This window comes from Oncorhynchus kisutch, linkage group LG26 (assembly GCF_002021735.2).
Source record: "Oncorhynchus kisutch isolate 150728-3 linkage group LG26, Okis_V2, whole genome shotgun sequence".
Lineage (NCBI taxonomy): Eukaryota > Metazoa > Chordata > Actinopteri > Salmoniformes > Salmonidae > Oncorhynchus > Oncorhynchus kisutch.
This window is the reverse complement of record NC_034199.2, coordinates 45,519,246-45,539,344: the sequence shown is the minus strand read 5'-3', so window position 1 is coordinate 45,539,344 and position 20,099 is coordinate 45,519,246. Positions and strand designations below refer to the sequence as shown.

General features: G+C 51.1%; 1 protein-coding gene across 1 annotated transcript in view; it reads right to left on the bottom strand.

The window, feature by feature from the left end:
• The window catches only part of LOC109870775 (FTS and Hook-interacting protein homolog), a 64,737-nt gene that overhangs the window by 26,802 nt on the left and 17,836 nt on the right, over nt 1-20,099 (bottom strand). The window contains exon 3 of the mRNA XM_031805961.1: nt 8,113-8,343. Coding sequence (XP_031661821.1) covers nt 8,113-8,343 — 231 coding nt within the window. The remainder of the gene's footprint in view (nt 1-8,112; nt 8,344-20,099) is intronic.

Here is a 20,099-nt window from a genome sequence, read left to right as displayed (position 1 = left end):
GTCATTACACAGTCAATCCTAACCAGTCATTACACAGCCAACCCTAACCAGTCATTACACAGCCAACCCTAACCAGTCATTACACAGCCAAACCCAACCAGTCATTACACAGCCAACCCTAACCAGTCATTACACAGCCAACCCTAACCAGTCATTACACAGCCAACCCTAACCAGTCATTACACAGCCAACCCTAACCAGTCATTACACAGCCCAACCCTAACCAGTCATTACACAGCCAACCCTAACCAGTCATTACACAAGCCAACCCTAACCAGTCATTACACAGCCAACCCTAACCAGTCATTTGGTCACGCAACCTAATAGTCATTACACAGCCAACCATAACCAGTCATACACAGCCAACCCTAACCAGTCATTAGAGCCAACCCTAACCAGTCATTACACAGCCAACCCTAACCAGTCATTACACAGCCAAACCTAACCAAGTCATTAGAGCCAACCCTAACCAGTCATTACACAGCCAAAACCTAACCAGTCATTACACAGCCAACCCTAACCAGTCATTAGGAGCCAACCCTAACCGGTCATTAGAGCCAACCCTAACCAGTCATTAGAGCCAACCCTAACCAGTCATTACACAGCCAACCCTAACCAGTCATTTGAGCCAACCTAAACCAGTCATTAGAGCCAACCCTAACCAGTCATTGAGCCAACCCTAACCAGTCATTAGAGCCAACCTCTAACCAGTCATTACACAGCCAACCCTAACCATCATTAGAGCCAACCCTAACCAGTCATTACACAGCCAACCCTAACCAGTCATTAGAGCCAACCCTAACCAGTCATTACACAGCCAACCCTAACCAGTCATTACACAGCCAACCCTAACCAGTCATTAGAGCCAACCCTAACCAGTCATTAGAGCCAACCCTAACCAGTCATTACACAGCCAACCCAAACCAGTCATTAGAGCCAACCCTAACCAGTCATTACACAGCCAACCCTAACCAGTCATTACACAGCCAACCCTAACCAGTCATTACACAGCCAACCATAACCAGTCATTACACAGCCAACCCTAACCAGTCATTAGAGCCAACCCTAACCAGTCATTACACAGCCAACCCTAACCAGTCATTACACAGCCAACCCTAACCAGTCATTAGAGCCAACCCTAACCAGTCATTACACAGCCAAACCTAACCAGTCATTACACAGCCAAACCTAACCAGTCATTTACACAGCCAACCCTAACCGGTCATTTAGAGCCAACCCTAACCGCGTCATTAGAGCCAACCCTAACCAGTCATTAGAGCCAACCCTAACCAGTCATTACACAGGCCAACCCAACCAGTCATTAGAGCCAACCCTAACCAGTCATTAGACCCAACCCGTACCAGTCATTACACAGCCAACCCTAACCAGTCATTACACAGCCAACCCTAACCAGTCATTACACAGCCAACCCTAACCAGTCATTACACAGCCAACCCTAACCAGTCATTACACAGCCAACCCTAACCAATCATTACACAGCCAACCCTAACCAGTCATTACACAGCCAACCCTAACCAGTCATTACACAGCCAACCCTAACCAGTCATTACACAGCCAACCCTAACCAGTCATTACACAGCCAACCCTAACCAGTCATTAGAGCCAACCCTAACCAGTCATTACACAGCCAACCCTAACCAGTCATTAGAGCCAGCCCTAACCAGTCATTACACAGCCAACCCTAACCAGTCATTACACAGCCAACCCTAACCAGTCATTACACAGCCAACCCTAACCAGTCATTACACAGCCAACCCTAACCAGTCATTACACAGCCAACCCTAACCAGTCATTACACAGCCAACCCTAACCAGTCATTACACAGCCAACCCTAACCAGTCATTACACAGCCAACCCTAACCAGTCATTACACAGCCAACCCTAACCAGTCATTACACAGCCAACCCTAACCAGTCATTACACAGCCAACCCTAACCAGTCATTACACAGCCAACCCTAACCAGTCATTACACAGCCAACCCTAACCAGTCATTACACAACCAACCCTAACCAGTCATTACACAGCCAACCCTAACCAGTCATTACACAGCCAACCCTAACCAGTCATTACACAGCCAACCCTAACCAGTCATTACACAGCCAACCCTAACCAGTCATTACACAGCCAACCCTAACCAGTCATTAGAGCCAACCCTAACCAGTCATTACACAGCCAACCCTAACCAGTCATTACACAGCCAACCCTAACCAGTCATTACACAGCCAACCCTAACCAGTCATTACACAGCCAACCCTAACCAGTCATTACACAGCCAACCCTAACCAGTCATTACACAGCCAACCCTAACCAGTCATTAGAGCCAACCCTAACCAGTCATTACACAGCCAACCCTAAACCAGTCATTAGAGCCAACCCCTAACCAGTCATTACACAGCCAACCCTAACCAGTCATTACACAGCCAACCCTAAACCAGTCATTACCACAGCCAACCCTAACCAGTCATTACACAGCCAACCCTAACCAGTCATTACACAGCCAACCCTAACCAGTCATTACACCAGCAAACCCTAACCAGTCATTACACAGCCAAACCCTAACCAGTCATTACACAGCCAACCCTAACCAGTCATTACACAGCCAACCCTAACCAGTCATTACACAACCAACCCTAACCAGTCATTACACAGCCCAACCCTAACCAGTCATTACCACAGCCAACCCTAACCAGTCATTACACAGCCAAACCTAACCAGTCATTAGAGCCAACCCTAACCAGTCATTACACAGCCAACCCTAACCAGTCATTACACAGCCAACCCTAACCAGTCATTACACAGCCAAACCTAACCAGTCATTAGAAGCCAACCCTAACCAGTCATTACACAGCCAACCCCAACCAGTCATTACACAGCCAACCCTAACCAGTCATTACACAGCCAAACCTAACCAGTCATTAGAGCCAACCCTAACCAGTCATTACACAGCCAACCCTAACCAGTCATTAGAGCCAACCCTAACCAGTCATTACACAGCCAACCCTAACCAGTCATTAGAGCCAACCCTAACCAGTCATTAGAGCCAACCCTAACCAGTCATTACACAGCCAACCCTAACCAGTCATTAGAGCCAACCCTAACCAGTCATTAGAGCCACCCTAACCAGTCATTAGAGCCAACCCTAACCAGTCATTAGAGCCAACCCTAACCAGTCATTAGAGCCAACCCTAACCAGTCATTACACAGCCAACCCTAACCAGTCATTAGAGCCAACCCTAACCAGTCATTACACAGCCAACCCTAACCAGTCATTACACAGCCAATCCTAACCAGTCATTACACAGCCAACCCTAACCAGTCATTACACAGCCAACCCTAAACCAGTCATTACAGCCAACCCTAACCAGTCATTAGAGCCAACCCTAACCAGTCATTAGAGCCAACCCTAACCAGTCATTAGAGCCAACCCTAACCAGTCATTACACAGCCAACCCTAACCAGTCATTAGAGCCAACCCTAACCAGTCATTACACAGCCAACCCTAACCAGTCATTACACAGCCAATCCTAACCAGTTCATTACACAGCCAACCCTAACCAGTCATTACACAGCCAACCCTAACCAGTCATTACAGCCAACCCTAACCAGTCATTACACAGCCAACCCTAACCAGTCATTACACAGCCAACCCTAACCAGTCATTACACAGCCAACCCTAACCAGTCATTACAGCCAACCCTAACCAGTCATTACACAGCCAATCCTAACCAGTCATTACACAGCCAACCCTAACCAGTCATTACACAGCCAACCCTAACCAGTCATTACAGCCAACCCTAACCAGTCATTACAAGCCAACCCTAACCAGTCATTACACAGCCAATCCTAACCAGTCATTACACAGCCAACCCTAACCAGTCATTACACAGCCAACCCTAACCAGTCATTACAGCCAACCCTAACCAGTCATTAGAGCCAACCCTAACCAGTCATTAGAGCCAACCCTAACCAGTCATTAGAGCCAACCCTAACCAGTCATTACACAGCCAACCCTAACCAGTCATTAGAGCCAACCCTAACCAGTCATTACACAGCCAACCCTAACCAGTCATTACACAGCCAATCCTAACCAGTCATTACACAGCCAACCCTAACCAGTCATTACACAGCCAACCCTAACCAGTCATTACAGCCAACCCTAACCAGTCATTACACAGCCAACCCTAACCAGTCATTACACAGCCAACCCTAACCAGTCATTACAGCCAACCCTAACCAGTCATTACACAGTAAGCTGAACAGACGTAATCACAGTAAGGCTATACAAGTGAATAGGCATCAAAAGTCCCAATGCAAAGTGACCTCCCTTCTCTATTAATTGGAGTAATTACATAAAAGTAAAATCAGAAGTCCGGATTTACATGTAGTGGAAGTGAAGTGTACCTATATTGTAAACGTCCAACAGAACTTCAAATTTAAACCCAAGTCGCTTGCACTCATGAGTAACGTTGCGCGGTAAACCCAAACTTCGGTACTTTTTCGATACTAGAACATGGGAAACCGTTTCGGGACTAGACTTTTAGTTACTTTAAAAAGTGCTTCTGTCTCACGTTGTCTACTGATTGAGAGGAGCAAATCTGTATCAGCACAGCCGATGTCCCCTTACGCGAGAGAGAGAGAGAGAGAGAGAGAGAGAGAGAGCACCATGCCTGCTCCACTCACTCAGTGCTAGCTCTAGCCTGTCATGAGGAACCACTGAATAATGCAACATGGTATGTAGAGATGTTGAAACGGTTCATTACTGTTCCCAAAACAATGTTCAGTACAGGCTAGAACACTACACAACAACACAACACACTGGGGCGGCAGGGTAGTCTAGTGGTTAGAGCGTTGGACTAGTAACTGGAAAGTTGCAAGTTCAAATCCCCAAGCTGACAAGGTACAAATCTGTCGTTCTGCCCCTGAACAGGAAGTTAAACCCACTGTTCCTAGGCCGTCATTGAAAATAAGAATTAGTTCTTAACTGACTTGCCTGGTTAAATAAAAGGTTAAAAAAAAAACATTACCTTCCAGGTTTGTAGGCCAACTTTCCTTACTAGTTTACAGCTGAAACCAACATAGTACCTTGCTTGAGACACAGGAACATAATATTGCTGATTAAAGCAGATTATCTCTCCCAGTCAACATCATCTTTGCTCTAGCATCACTGACTGTGTGTGAATGACATCATGGATCTTAAATGTTTAAATCAGTACAATAAAAAGATGTCCCAAAATGGAAATTAAACAGATTGGTTTTTCTTCTTCTTCTTCCAAAACAAGTTCAACAAATCAATGCATGTACACACTCCTATTGAATATTCACTCACCTGTATTGTGAATAGGCCTAGGCTACATCTTGCATTTAACCAATTTACCAACAGAGATGTACCATTTAAATACACTAGTTCCATTATGTAGTTAGAATGGTAAAAAAAAATAAGTTAAATTATTTGTATGACAAAAATCTAACATTTAAAGTGAAATGATATTGAGTTTGAAAGACCATGTGCCATTCTGTGACTGGCAAATAGGCCTTATTTCTTGTCGTGGTATCGTTTTGGTATCAAGTATCGAGTGTCGTGACACTAAACCTGGTATTGGTACAAAGACAAAATTGTGGTATCGTGATACTGGTTTCAATAAAGAAAATGTTACATGTTGTCAACGGTCTAAGCAAAATCCTGCCTGTTTTGCAACATAGTTTGCACACGCGCCGGTTTTGTTGCTAAACAACCAACCAGTCTATAAATCCACATAATAATTCACATTTTAATTTGCTGCTGTAGCAAACTGGCTCAAATTCTAAAAAGAAGATCCTTCATCTGTACGTTTTTTTATTTTTATAAATCACCTGTTCCAGCCATTTTCACTACGGCAGGCAGAATGGTACAACAAACATGTCTGTGATGCTTTCACATGGATTAGGCTACTCTTGACTAGTATAGACAATATAATAATAATAATGGTCCCGTGTGGCTCAGTTTGATTCCCACGGGGGACCAGTACAGAAAAATGTATCCACTCACTACAGTAAGTCGCTCTGGATAAGATCGTCTACTAAAATTACTCAAATGTAAATAAGTATGCCATTGAGGCAATTCTGCAGCATTGAAGGCCCCCCAAGAACACAGTGGCCTCCATCATTCTTAAAATGGTAGAAGTTTGGAACCACCAAGACTCTTCCTAGACCTGGCCGCCTGTCCAAACACAGCAATTGGGCGGAGGAGAGCCATGGTCATGAAGACCCCGATGGTCACTCTGACAGAGTTCCTCTGTGGAGATGGGAGAGCCTTTCAGAAGGACAACCATCTCTGCAGCACTCCACCAAATCAGGCCCTTTATGGTAGAGTAGCCAGACAGAACCCACTCCTCATTAAAAGGCACGACAGCCCACTTGCAGTTGGCCAAAAGGCACTTAAAAGGACTCTCAGACCATGAGAAACAAGATTATCTGGTCTGATGAAACCAAGATAGAACTCTTTGGCCTGATTGCCAAGCGTCACGTCTGGAGGGAACCTGGCACCATCCCTACTCATCTCTTTCCTCTACATTAGTGCCCGGGGAGTGGTGCACTGTGAGTGAAGTGCTGAAAGACTCATTACCAGAAGCACACAGGCACAGAAGTTGGTCAAATGAACCCAGAAGTCTACTGAAGAGTGACTTTGTCCTAGTGTTTGATGGCTAACTACATTTTAAACATCACACACACTAGGTTGCGTTTTGAAATTGCATGTAACTGCTAGCAAAGAGTTCTCTTAAACCCCCCCCCCCCGACACCCACGTAAGTGCCCAGTTACCCATCTGCCCTTTCAAGGGACAGCTGAATTTTTTTGGACTCACCTATGTGACTCAAATATTTGAGGGTACATTGTGCTTGATTGAGCATGGAACATTCCAAAGACATTTGATTCATGGTCTTTTAGTCCTTTATCATAATCATCATTGAAACAACAACAAACTTTCATTGTGCTCCTAAATGTCTGTGTGGTCCCTTTAAGAACAATATCCTTAAAAAAAAAAAAGTTACCAGAACTAACCTTCTCAGTCCTACAAAAAAAAAAAAAAAAATCATCCCCACTTAATTTTTTTGTCATGGTATCGAGTATTGATACTAAACCTGGTATTGGTTTCAAAGTCTAAATTCTTGTTTCGTGACAACACTAGACACATCATCACCAGGGGGGGGGGGGGGGGAATCAGCATGCGTCTGTCAGAGGGGAAAAAGACCGTCATCCCAGATCCTTAGTGAAATACAAGCAGTCCACAAACCCACAGAGAGAAACTTAGTGGAGAAAATAGTGAATCATGGGTTTAAAAACGTAGCACTTTGTTAGTGTAGTGGTGTTTGCAAGAGTTTTTTTTGTACAGCTTTGACAATGCTACTGTATTTTTTTGGGGACACATAAAAGACACAAACGGCGTTCCATAGTATGTATGTCTTGAAGCTAATAGCAGTGACGCTATTACTGTGTAACTCCGGTAGGGCAACATCTGAAAAATAGCACACTTGGTAGTGTGTACCGGTGATCAACCAGTTGGCGAAAGCCAACATCAGCCACGACAGAGAACGTTTGATTGGTCAAGGGCAGTGAATTCCATTATCTTGGCTTTAGAGTGGATTTCGCCTTTTGAGTTGTCTTGCTGAAATGTTCTTACTCTTTCAAATGACTGCTCGACTTGTTGACTGCTTGATCCACACTGCAGACATTGTGGGCTAGGTTAGGAATGCTGTGTTGCGGGTGTGGCGCACAATTTGACGTGGCTTCATTACGTCAGGTACCTACTTTATATAGGTTTGCACGTCAACTTTGACATCGGTTTTTCACATCGCCGTTAAAACTAGACAGACGTCGTATTTTTAGCTAATATCGGCCCGATTTCGATATGTTCACCGATAGATCGTGAACAGAAAGAGCCATGTCCCATAACACCCTTACCCCATTAGTTCAGTTTGTGTCTAAACTTTTCACGTGTAATTAATTGCTTTATGCTGTTGTAATGCAGGGCTCCCTTGACAAAAGAGACCTTTGTCTCAATGGGACTACTGCCTAAACAAATGTTAAATATAAATACATTAAATAAATCCCTCACCGGGCAGAAGTAGGAGTTCTCTGCAATGTAGCGTGCCACGCCCTGGTTGCTGGCCGAGGTTGCCATGACGAGGAGGAGGGCGTCGCGGGCCTGCTGTCCGATGGCCCCGTCACGGTGGATGAAGGGAACCAGCAGAGTGAAGATGAGCAGGTTGGTAGGACCGTGTTGGGCCGGGGCCGACCTGAACAACAGCTCCAACACAGCAGGAGCACGCGCCATCGACACACAGATCTGGTGATGTTGAGATCACAATATCTTGTTCATTTCATGAAACATAAAACACACAAAACGACATGACACAATGAACTACAAAAGGTATGAATTACAAAAGGTTTAACAGCTCAACAGTAGCCATCCACCCTTCCAACCATCTCATTCCACCCAAGCCTCCAAATGCCATCCACGCCTCCAACCATCTCATGCCATCCACACCTCCAACCATCTCATGCCATCCACACCTCCAACCATCTCATGCCATCCACACCTCCAACCATCTCATGCCATCCACACCTCCAACCATCTCATGCCATCCACACCTCCAACCATCTCATCCACACCTCCAACCATCTCATGTCATCCACACCTCCAACCATCTCATGTCATCCACGCCTCCAACCATCTCATGCCACCCACGCCTCCAACCATCTCATGCCACCCACGCCTCCAACCATCTCATGCCACCCACGCCTCCAACCATCTCATGCCACCCACGCCTCCAACCATCCACACCTCCAACCATCTCATGCCACCCATGCCTCCAACCATCTCATGCCATCCACACCTCCAACCATCTCATGCCATCCACACCTCCAACCATCTCATGCCATCCACACCTCCAACCATCTCATGTCATCCACACCTCCAACCATCTCATGTCATCCACACCTCCAACCATCTCATGCCATCCATACCTCCAACCATCTCATGCCATCCACACCTCCAACCATCTCATCCACACCTCCAACCATCTCATGTCATCCACACCTCCAACCATCTCATGCCATCCATACCTCCAACCATCTCATGTCATCCACACCTCCAACCATCTCATGTCATCCACACCTCCAACCATCTCATGCCATCCATACCTCCAACCATCTCATGCCATCCACAGCTCCAACCATCTCATCCACACCTCCAACCATCTCATGCCATCCACGCCTCCAACCATCTCATGCCATCCACACCTCCAACCATCTCATCAACACCTCCAACCATCTCATCCACACCTCCAACCATCTCATGCCATCCACGCTTCCAACCATCTCATGCCATCCACACCTCCAACCATCTCATCCACACCTCCAACCAACTCATGCCATCCACGCCTCCAACCATCTCATGCCATCCACACCTCCAACCATCTCATCCACAGCTCCAACCATCTCATCCACACCTCCAACCATCTCATGCCATCCACGCTTCCAACCATCTCATGCCATCCACACCTCCAACCATCTCATCCACACCTCCAACCATCTCATGTCATCCACGCCTCCAACCATCTCATGCCACCCACGCCTCCAACCATCTCATGCCACCCACGCCTCCAACCATCTCATGCCACCCACACCTCCAACCATCCACGCCTCCAACCATCTCATGCCACCCACGCCTCCAACCATCTCATGCCATCCACACCTTCAACCATCTCATGCCATCCACACCTCCAACCATCTCATCCGCACCTCCAACCATCTCATGCCACCCACGCCTCCAAACCATCTCATGCCATCCACGGCTCCAACCATCTCATGCCATCCACACCTCCAACCATCTCATGCCATCCACACCTCCAACCATCTCATGCCATCCACGCCTCCAACCATCTCATGCCACCCACGCCTCCAACCATCTCATGTCCTCCACGCCTCCAACCATCTCATGTCCTCCACGCCTCCAACCATCTCATGTCCTCCACGCCTCCAACCATCTCATGTCCTCCACGCCTCCAACCATCTCATGCCATCCACACCTCCAACCATCTCATGCCATCCACACCTCCAACCATCTCATGCCATCCACACCTCCAACCATCTCATGCCATCCACACCTCCAACCATCTCATGCCATCCACACCTCCAACCATCTCATCCACGCCTCCAACCATCTCATGCCATCCACACCTCCAACCATCTCATGCCATCCACACCTCCAACCATCTCATGCCATCCACACCTCCAACCATCTCATGCATCCACACCTCCAACCATCTCATGCCATCCACACCTCCAACCATCTCATGCCATCCACACCTCCAACCATCTCATGCCATCCCACACCTCCAAACCATCTCATGCCCTCCACACCTCCCACCATCTCATGCCAATCCACACCCGCCAACCCTCTCATGCCATCCACACCTCCAAACCATCTCATGCCATCCACGCCTCCAACATCTCATGCCACCCACGCCTCCACCATCTCATGCCCACCCACGCCTCCAACCATCTCATGCAATCCACACCTCCAACCATCTCAATGCCATTCACACCTCCAACCATCTCATGCCATCCACACCATCCAACATCTCATGTCCTCCACACCTCCAACCATCTCATGCCATCCACACATCCAACCATCTCATGCCATCCAAAACTCAACCATCTCATGCCCTCCACACCTCCAACCACTCATGCCATCCACACATCAACCATCTATGCTCCACACATCCCAACCATCTCATGCATCCACACCTCCAACCATCTCATGCCTATCCACACCTCCAACCATCTCATGCCATCCACACACCTCCAACCAATCTCATTGCCATCCTACACCTCCAACCATCTCATGCCATCCACACCTCCAACCATCTCATGCCCATCCACACCTCAACCATCTCATGCCATCCACACCTCCAACCATCTCATGCCATCCACACCCCAACCATCTCATGCCATCCACACCTCCAACCACCTCATGCCATCCACACCTCCAACCACCTCATGCCATCCACACTCCAACCACTCATGCCATCCACACCTCCAACCACCTCATGCCATCCACGCCTCCAACCATCCACGCCTCCAACCATCTCATGCCATCCACGCCTCCAACCATCCACGCCTCCAACCATCTCATGCAATCCACACCCTCCAACCACCTCATGCCATCCACGCCTCCAACCATCCCACACCTCCAACCACCTCAATGCCATCCACACCTCCAACAATCCACGCCTCCAACCATCTCATGCCATCCACACCTCCAACCATCCACGCCTCCAACCATCTCATGCCATCCACACCTCCAACCATCTCATGCCATCCACGCCTCCAACCATCTCATGCCATCCACGCCTCCAACCATCTCATGCCATCCACGCCTCCAACCATCTCATGCCATCCACGCCTCCAACCATCTCATGCCATCCACGCCTCCAACCATCTCATGCCATCCACACCTCCAACCATCCACGCCTCCAACCATCTCATGCCATCCACACCTCCAACCATCCACGCCCTCCAACCATCTCATGCATCCACACCTCCAACCATCTCATGCCATCCACACCTCCAACCATCTCATGCCATCCACAACTCCAACCATCCACGCCTCCAACCATCTCATGCCATCCACACCTCCAACCATCCACGCCTCCAACCATGCTCATGCCATCCACACCTCCAACCATCCACGCCTCCAACCATCTCATGCCATCCACACCTCCAACCATCTCATGCCATCCACACCTCCAACCATCTCATGCCATCCCCGCCTCCAACCATCTCATGCCATCCACAACTCCAACCATCCACGCCTCCAACCATCTCATGCCATCCACAACCTCCAACCATCTCATGCCACCCACGCCTCCAACCCATCTCATGCCATCCACACCTCCAACCATCTCATGCCATCCACACCTCCAACCATCTCATGCCACCCACGCCTCCAACCATCTCATCCACACCTCCACCATCTCATGCCATCCACACCTCCAACCATCTCATGCCATCCACACCTCCAACCATCTCATGCCATCCACACCTCCAACCATCTCATGCCATCCACACCTCCAACAATCTCATGCCATCCACGCCTCCAACCATCTCATGCCACCCACGCCTCCAACCATCTCATGGCCACCCACGCCTCCAACCATCTCATGCCATCCACACCTCCAACCATCTCATGCCATCCACACCTCCAACCATATCAAAACCATCTCATGCCATCCCACTCCACCATCTCATGCCATCCACACCTCCAACCATCTCATGTCATCCCACACCTCCACCATCTCATGCATCCCCACCTCCAACCATCTCATGACATCCACACCTCCAACCATCTCATGCCATCCACACCTCCAACCATCTCATGCCATCCACACCTCCACCATCTCATGCCATCCACACCTCCAACCATCTCATGCCATCCACACCTCCAACCATCTCATGCCATCCACACCTCCAACCATCTCATGGCCATCCACACCTCCAACCATCTCATGCCATCCACACCTCCAACCATCTCATGCCATCAATCAATCATGCCATCCACACCTCCAACCATCTCATGCCATCCACACCTCCAACCATCTCATGCCATCCACCCTCCAACCATCTCATGCCATCCACACCTCCAACCATCTCATGCCATCCACACCTCAACCATCTCATGCCATCCACACCTCCAACCATCTCATTGCCATCCACACCTCCAACCACCTCATGCCATCCACACCTCCAACCACCTCATGCCATCCACACCTCCAACCACCTCATGCCATCCACACCTCCAACCACCTCATGCCATCCACGCCTCCAACCATCCACGCCCCAACATCTCATGCCAATCCACGCCTCCAACCATCCACGCCTCAACCATCTCATGCAATCCACACCTCCAACCACCTCATGCCATCCACGCCTCCAACCATCCACACCTCCACCACCTCATGCCATCCACCATCCAACCATCCACGCCTCCAACCATCTCATGCCATCCACACCTCCAACCATCCACGCCTCCAACCATCTCATGCCATCCACACCTCCAACCATCTCATGCCATCCACGCCTCCAACCATCTCATGCCATCCACGCCTCCAACCATCTCATGCCATCCACGCCTCCAACCATCTCATGCCATCCACGCCTCCACCATCTCATGCCATCCACGCCTCCAACCATCTCATGCCATCCACACCTCCAACCATCCACGCCTCCAACCATCTCATGCCATCCACACCTCCAACCATCCACGCCTCCAACCATCTCATGCCATCCACACCTCCAACCATCTCATGCCATCCACACCTCCAACCATCTCATGCCATCCACAACTCCAACCATCCACGCCTCCAACCATCTCATGCCATCCACAACCTCCAACCATCCAAGCCCTCCAACCATCTCATGCCATCCACACCTCCAACCATCCACGCCTCACAACCATCTCAATGCCATCCCACACCTCCAACCATCTCATGCATCCACACCTCCAACCATCTCTCATGCAATCCACGCCTCCAACCATCTCATGCCATCCCACAACTCCAACCATCCACGCCTCCAACCATCTCATGCCATCCACACCTCCAACCATCTCATGCCACCCACGCCTCCAACCATCTCATGCCATCCACACCTCCAACCATCTCATGCCATCCACACCTCCAACCATCTCATGCCACCCACGCCTCCACCATCTCATCCACACCTCCAACCATCTCATGCCATCACACCTCCACCATCTCATGCCATCCACAACCTCCAACCATCTCATGCCATCCACACCTCCAACCATCTCATGCCATCCACACCTCCAACAGTCTCATGCCATCCACGCCTCCAACCATCTCATGCCACCCACGCCTCCAACCATCTCATGCCACCCACGCCTCCACCATCTCATGCATCCCACACCTCCCACCATCTCATGCCATCCCACACCTCCAACCATCTCAATGCCATCCACAACCTCCAACCATCTCATGCCATCCACCCCAACCACTCATGCCATCCACACCTCCACCATCTCCATGTCATCCACACCTCCAACCATCTCATGTCATCCACACCTCCAACCATCTCAATGCCATCCACACCTCCAACCATCTCATGCCATCCACAACCTCCAACCATCTCATGCCATCCACACCTCCAACCATCTCATGCCATCCACACCTCCACCATCTCATGCCATCCACACCTCCAACCATCTCATGCACATCCACACCATCTCATAGCCATCCACCCCTCCAACCATCTCTGCACACCTCCAACCATCCACCCTCCAACTATCTCATGCCATCCACCCTCCAACCATCTCATGCCATCCCACCTCCAACCATCTCATGCCATCCCACACCTCCAACCATCTCATGCCATCCACACCTCCAACCATCTCATGCCATCCACGCCTCCAACCATCTCATGCCACCACGCCTCCAACCATCTCATGCCACCCAAAACACGCCTCCAACCATCTCATGCCATCCACACCTCCCCAACCATCTCATGCCATCCACAACACCTCCAACCGTCATGCCCCAACCCAACCATCTCATCCACGCCTCCAACCATCTCATGCCACCCACCACGCCTCCAACCATCTCATGCCAACCCACACCTCCAACCATCTCATGCCATCCACACCTCCAACCATCTCATGCCACCACCCACACCTCCAACCATCTCATGCCACCCACACCTCCAACCATCTCATGCCATCCACACCTCCAACCATCTCATGCCACCCACACCTCCAACCATCTCATGCCATCCACACTCCAACCATCTCATGCCACCACACCTCCAACCATCTCATGCTCCAGCACCTCAACCATCTCATTCACCTCAACCATCTCATGCCATCCACACCTCCAACATCTCATGGCCATCCACACCTCCAACCATCTCATGCCACCACACTCCACCATCTCAGTCATCCACACCTCCAACACTCTCATCCAAACCTCCAACCATCTCATGCCATCCACAAACCTCCAACCATCTCATGCCTCCACACCTCCACCATCTCATGCCATCCACACCTCCAAACCAGCTCATGCCATCCACACCTCCAACCATCTCATGCCACATACACCTCCAACCATCTCATGCCACCCACACCTCCAACCATCTCATGGCATCCACGCCTCCAACCATCTCATGCCACCCACACCTCCCAACCATCTCATGCCACCCACACCTCCAACCATCTCATGCCACCCACAACCTCCAACCATCTCAATTGCCATCCACACCTCCAACCATCTCATGCCATCCACACCTCCAACCATCTCATGCCACCCACACCTCAACCACCTCATGCCACCCACACCTCCAACCATCTCATGCCATCCACACCTCCAACCATCTCATGCCACCCACACCTACAACCACCCTCATGCCACCCACACCTCCCAACCATCTCATGCCATCCACACCTCCAACCATCCACACCTCCAACCATCTCATGCCATCCACACCTCCAACCATCCACACCTCCAACCATCTCATGCCATCACACCTCAACCATCCACACCTCCAACCATCCACACCTCCAACCATCTCATGCCATCCACACCTCCAAACCATCTCATGCCATCCACACCTCCAACCATCTCATGCCATCCACACCTCCAACCATCTCATGCCATCCACACCTCCAACCATCTCATGCCATCCACACCTCCAACCATCTCATGCCATCCACACCTCCAACCATCTCATGCCATCCACACCTCCAACCATCTCATGCCATCCACACCTCCAACCATCTCATGCCACCCACACCTCCAACCATCTCATGGCCACCCACGCCTCCAACCATCTCATGCCACCCACGCCTCCAACCATCTCATGCCACCCACGCCTCCACATCTCATGCCATCCACACCTCCAACCATCTCATGCCATCCACACCTCCAACCATCTCATGCCATCCACACCTCCAACCATCTCATGTCATCCACACCTCCCCAACCATCTCATGTCATCCACACCTCCAACCATCTCATGCCATCCACACCTCCAACCATCTCATGCCATCCACACCTCCAACCATCTCATGCCATCCACACCTCCAACCATCTCATGCCATCCACACCTCCAACCATCTCATGCCATCCACACCTCCAACCATCTCATGCCATCCACACCTCCAACCATCTCATTACATCCACACCTCCAACCATCTCATGCCACCCACGCCTCCAACCATCTCATCCACGCCTCCAACCATCTCATGCCACCCACGCCTCCAACCATCTCATGCCACCCACACCTCCAACCATCTCATGCCACCCACACCTCCAACCATCTCATGCCACCCACGCCTCCAACCATCTCATGCCATCCACACCTCCAACCATCTCATGCCATCCACACCTCCAACCATCTCATCCACGCCTCCAACCATCTCATGCCACCCACGCCTCCAAACCATCTCATGCCACCCACACCTCCAACCATCTCATGCCACCCACGCCTCCAACCATCTCATGCCACCCACACCTCCAACCATCTCATGCCATCCACACCTCCAACCATCTCATGCCACCCACACCTCCAACCATCTCATGCCACCCACACCTCCAACCATCTCATGCCATCTACAACCTCCAACCATCTCATGCCATCCACACCTCCAACCATCTCATGCCACCCACACCTCCACCATCTCATGCCATCCACACTCTAACCATCTCATGCCACCCACACCTCCAACCATCTCATGCCACCCACACCTCCAACCATCTCATGCCACCCACACCTCCAACCATCTCATGCCACCCACACCTCCAACCATCTCATGCCACCCACACCTCCAACCATCTCATGCCATCCACACCTCCAACCATCTCATGTCATCCACACCTCCAACCATCTCATCCACACCTCCAACCATCTCATGCCATCATCCACACCTCCAACCATCTCATGCCATCCACACCTCCAACCATCTCATGCCATCCACACTCCAACCATCATGCCATCCACACCTCCAACCATCTCATGCAGTCCACGGCTCCAACCATCTCATTGCCATCCACACCTCCAACCATCTCATGCCACCCACGCCTCCCAACCATCTCATGCCATCCACGCCTCCAACCATCTCATGCCATCCACGCCTCCAACCATCTCATGCCACCCACACCTCCAACCATCTCATGCCACCCACACCCTCCAACCATCTCATGCCACCCACACCTCCAACCATCTCATGCCACCCACACCTCCAACCATCTCATGCCACCCACACCTCCAACCATCTCATGCCACCCACACCTCCAACCACCTCATGCCACCCACACCTCCAACCATCTCATGCCATCCACACCTCCAACCATCTCATGCCACCCACACCTACAACCACCTCATGCCACCCACACCTCCAACCATCTCATGCCACCCACACCTCCAACCATCTCATGCCATCCACACCTCCAACCATCTCATGCCATCCACACCTCCAACCATCTCATTGCCATCCACACCTCCAACCATCTCATGCCACCCACGCCTCCAACCATCTCATGTCCTCCACGCCTCCAACCATCTCATGTCCTCCACACCTCCAACCATCCCCGCCTCCAACCACCTCATGTCCTCCACACCTCAAACCATCTCATCCACACCTCCAACCATCTCATGCCATCCACACCTCCAACCATCTCATGCCATCCACACCTCCAACCATCTCATGCCACCCACGCCTCCAACCATCTCATGCCATCCACGCCTCCAACCATCTCATTGCCACCCACACCTCCAACCATCTCATGCCACCCACACCTCCAACCATCTCATATCATCCACACCTCCAACCATCTCATGCCACCCACGCCTCCAACCATCTCATGCCACCCACCACCTCCAACCATCTCATGCCACCCACACCTCCAACCATCTCATATCATCCACACCTCCAACCATCTCATGCCACCCACGCCTCCAACCATCTCATGCCACCCACACCTCCAACCATCTCATGCCACCCACGCCTCCAACCATCTCATGCCACCCACACCTCCAGCCATCTCATGCCACCCACACCTCCAACCATCTCATGCCACCCACACCTCCAACCATCTCATGCCACCCACACCTCCAACCACCTCATGCCACCCACACCTCCAACCATCTCATGCCATCCACACCTCCAACCATCTCATGCCACCCACACCTCCAACCACCTCATGCCACCCACACCTCCAACCATCTCATGCCACCCACACCTCCAACCATCTCATGCCATCCACACCTCCAACCATCTCATGCCATCCACACCTCAAACAATCTCATGCCAACCACGCCTCCAACCATCTCATGTCCTCCACGCCTCCAACCACCTCATGTCCTCCACACCTCCAACCATCTCATCCACACCTCCAACCATCTCATGCCATCCACACCTCCAACCATCTCATGCCATCCACACCTCCAACCATCTCATGCCACCCACACCTACAACCATCTCATGCCATCCACGCCTCCAACCATCTCATGCCACCCACACCTCCAACCACCTCATGCCACCCACACCTCCAACCACCTCATGCCACCCACACCTCCAACCATCTCATGCCATCCACACCTCCAACCATCTCATGCCACCCACACCTCCAACCACCTCATGCCACCCACACCTCCAACCATCTCATGCCACCCACACCTCCAACCATCTCATGCCATCCACACCTCCAACCATCTCATGCCATCCACACCTCCAACCATCTCATGCCATCCACACCTCCAACCATCTCATGCCATCCACACCTCCAACCATCTCATGCCATCCACACCTCCAACCATCCACACCTCCAACCATCTCATGCCACCCACACCTACAACCACCTCATGCCACCCACACCTCCAACCATCTCATGCCACCCACACCTCCAACCATCTCATGCCTCCAGCACCTCCAACCAATCTCATGCCATCCACACCTCCAACCATCTCATGCCATCCACACCTCCAACCATCTCATGCCACCCACGCCTCCAACCATCTCATGTCCTCCACGCCTCCAAACCATCTCATGTCCTCCACACCTCCAACCATCCCCGCCTCCAACCACCTCATGTCCTCCACACCTCCAACCATCTCATCCACACCTCCAACCATCTCATGCCATCCACACCTCCAACCATCTCATGCCACCCACGCCTCCAACCATCTCATGCCATCCACGCCTCCAACCATCTCATGCCACCCACACCTCCAACCATCTCATGCCACCCACACCTCCAACCATCTCATGCCACCCACACCTCCAACCATCTCATGCCACCCACCTCCAACCATCTCATGCCACCCACACCTCCAACCATCTCATGCCACCCACGCCTCCAACCATCTCATGCCACCCACACCTCCAACCATCTCATGCCACCCACACCTCCACCACCTCATGCCACCCACACCTCCAACCATCTCATGCCACCCACACCTCCAGCCACCCACACCTCCAAACCACCTCATGCCACCCACACCTCCAACCATCTCATGCCACCCACACCTCCAACCATCTCATGCCACCCACACCTCCAACCACCTCATGCCACCCACACCTCCAACCATCTCATGCCACCCACACCTCCAACCATCTCATGCCATCCACACCTCCAACCATCTCATGCCATCCACACCTCCAACCATCTCATGCCACCCACGCCTCCAACCATCTCATGTCCTCCACGCCTCCAACCATCCACGTCTCCAACCACCTCATGTCCTCCACACCTCCAACCATCTCATCCACACCTCCAAACCATCTCATGCCATCCACACCTCAAACCATCTCATGACACCCACACCTCCACCATCTCATGCCACCCACACCTCCAACCATCTCATGCCACCCACACCTCCAACCATCTCATGCCATCCACACCTCCAACCATCTCATGCCACCCACACCTCCAACCACCTCATGCCACCCACACCTCCAACCATCTCATGCCACCCACACCTCCAACCATCTCATGCCACCCACACCTCCAACCATCTCATGCCACCCAC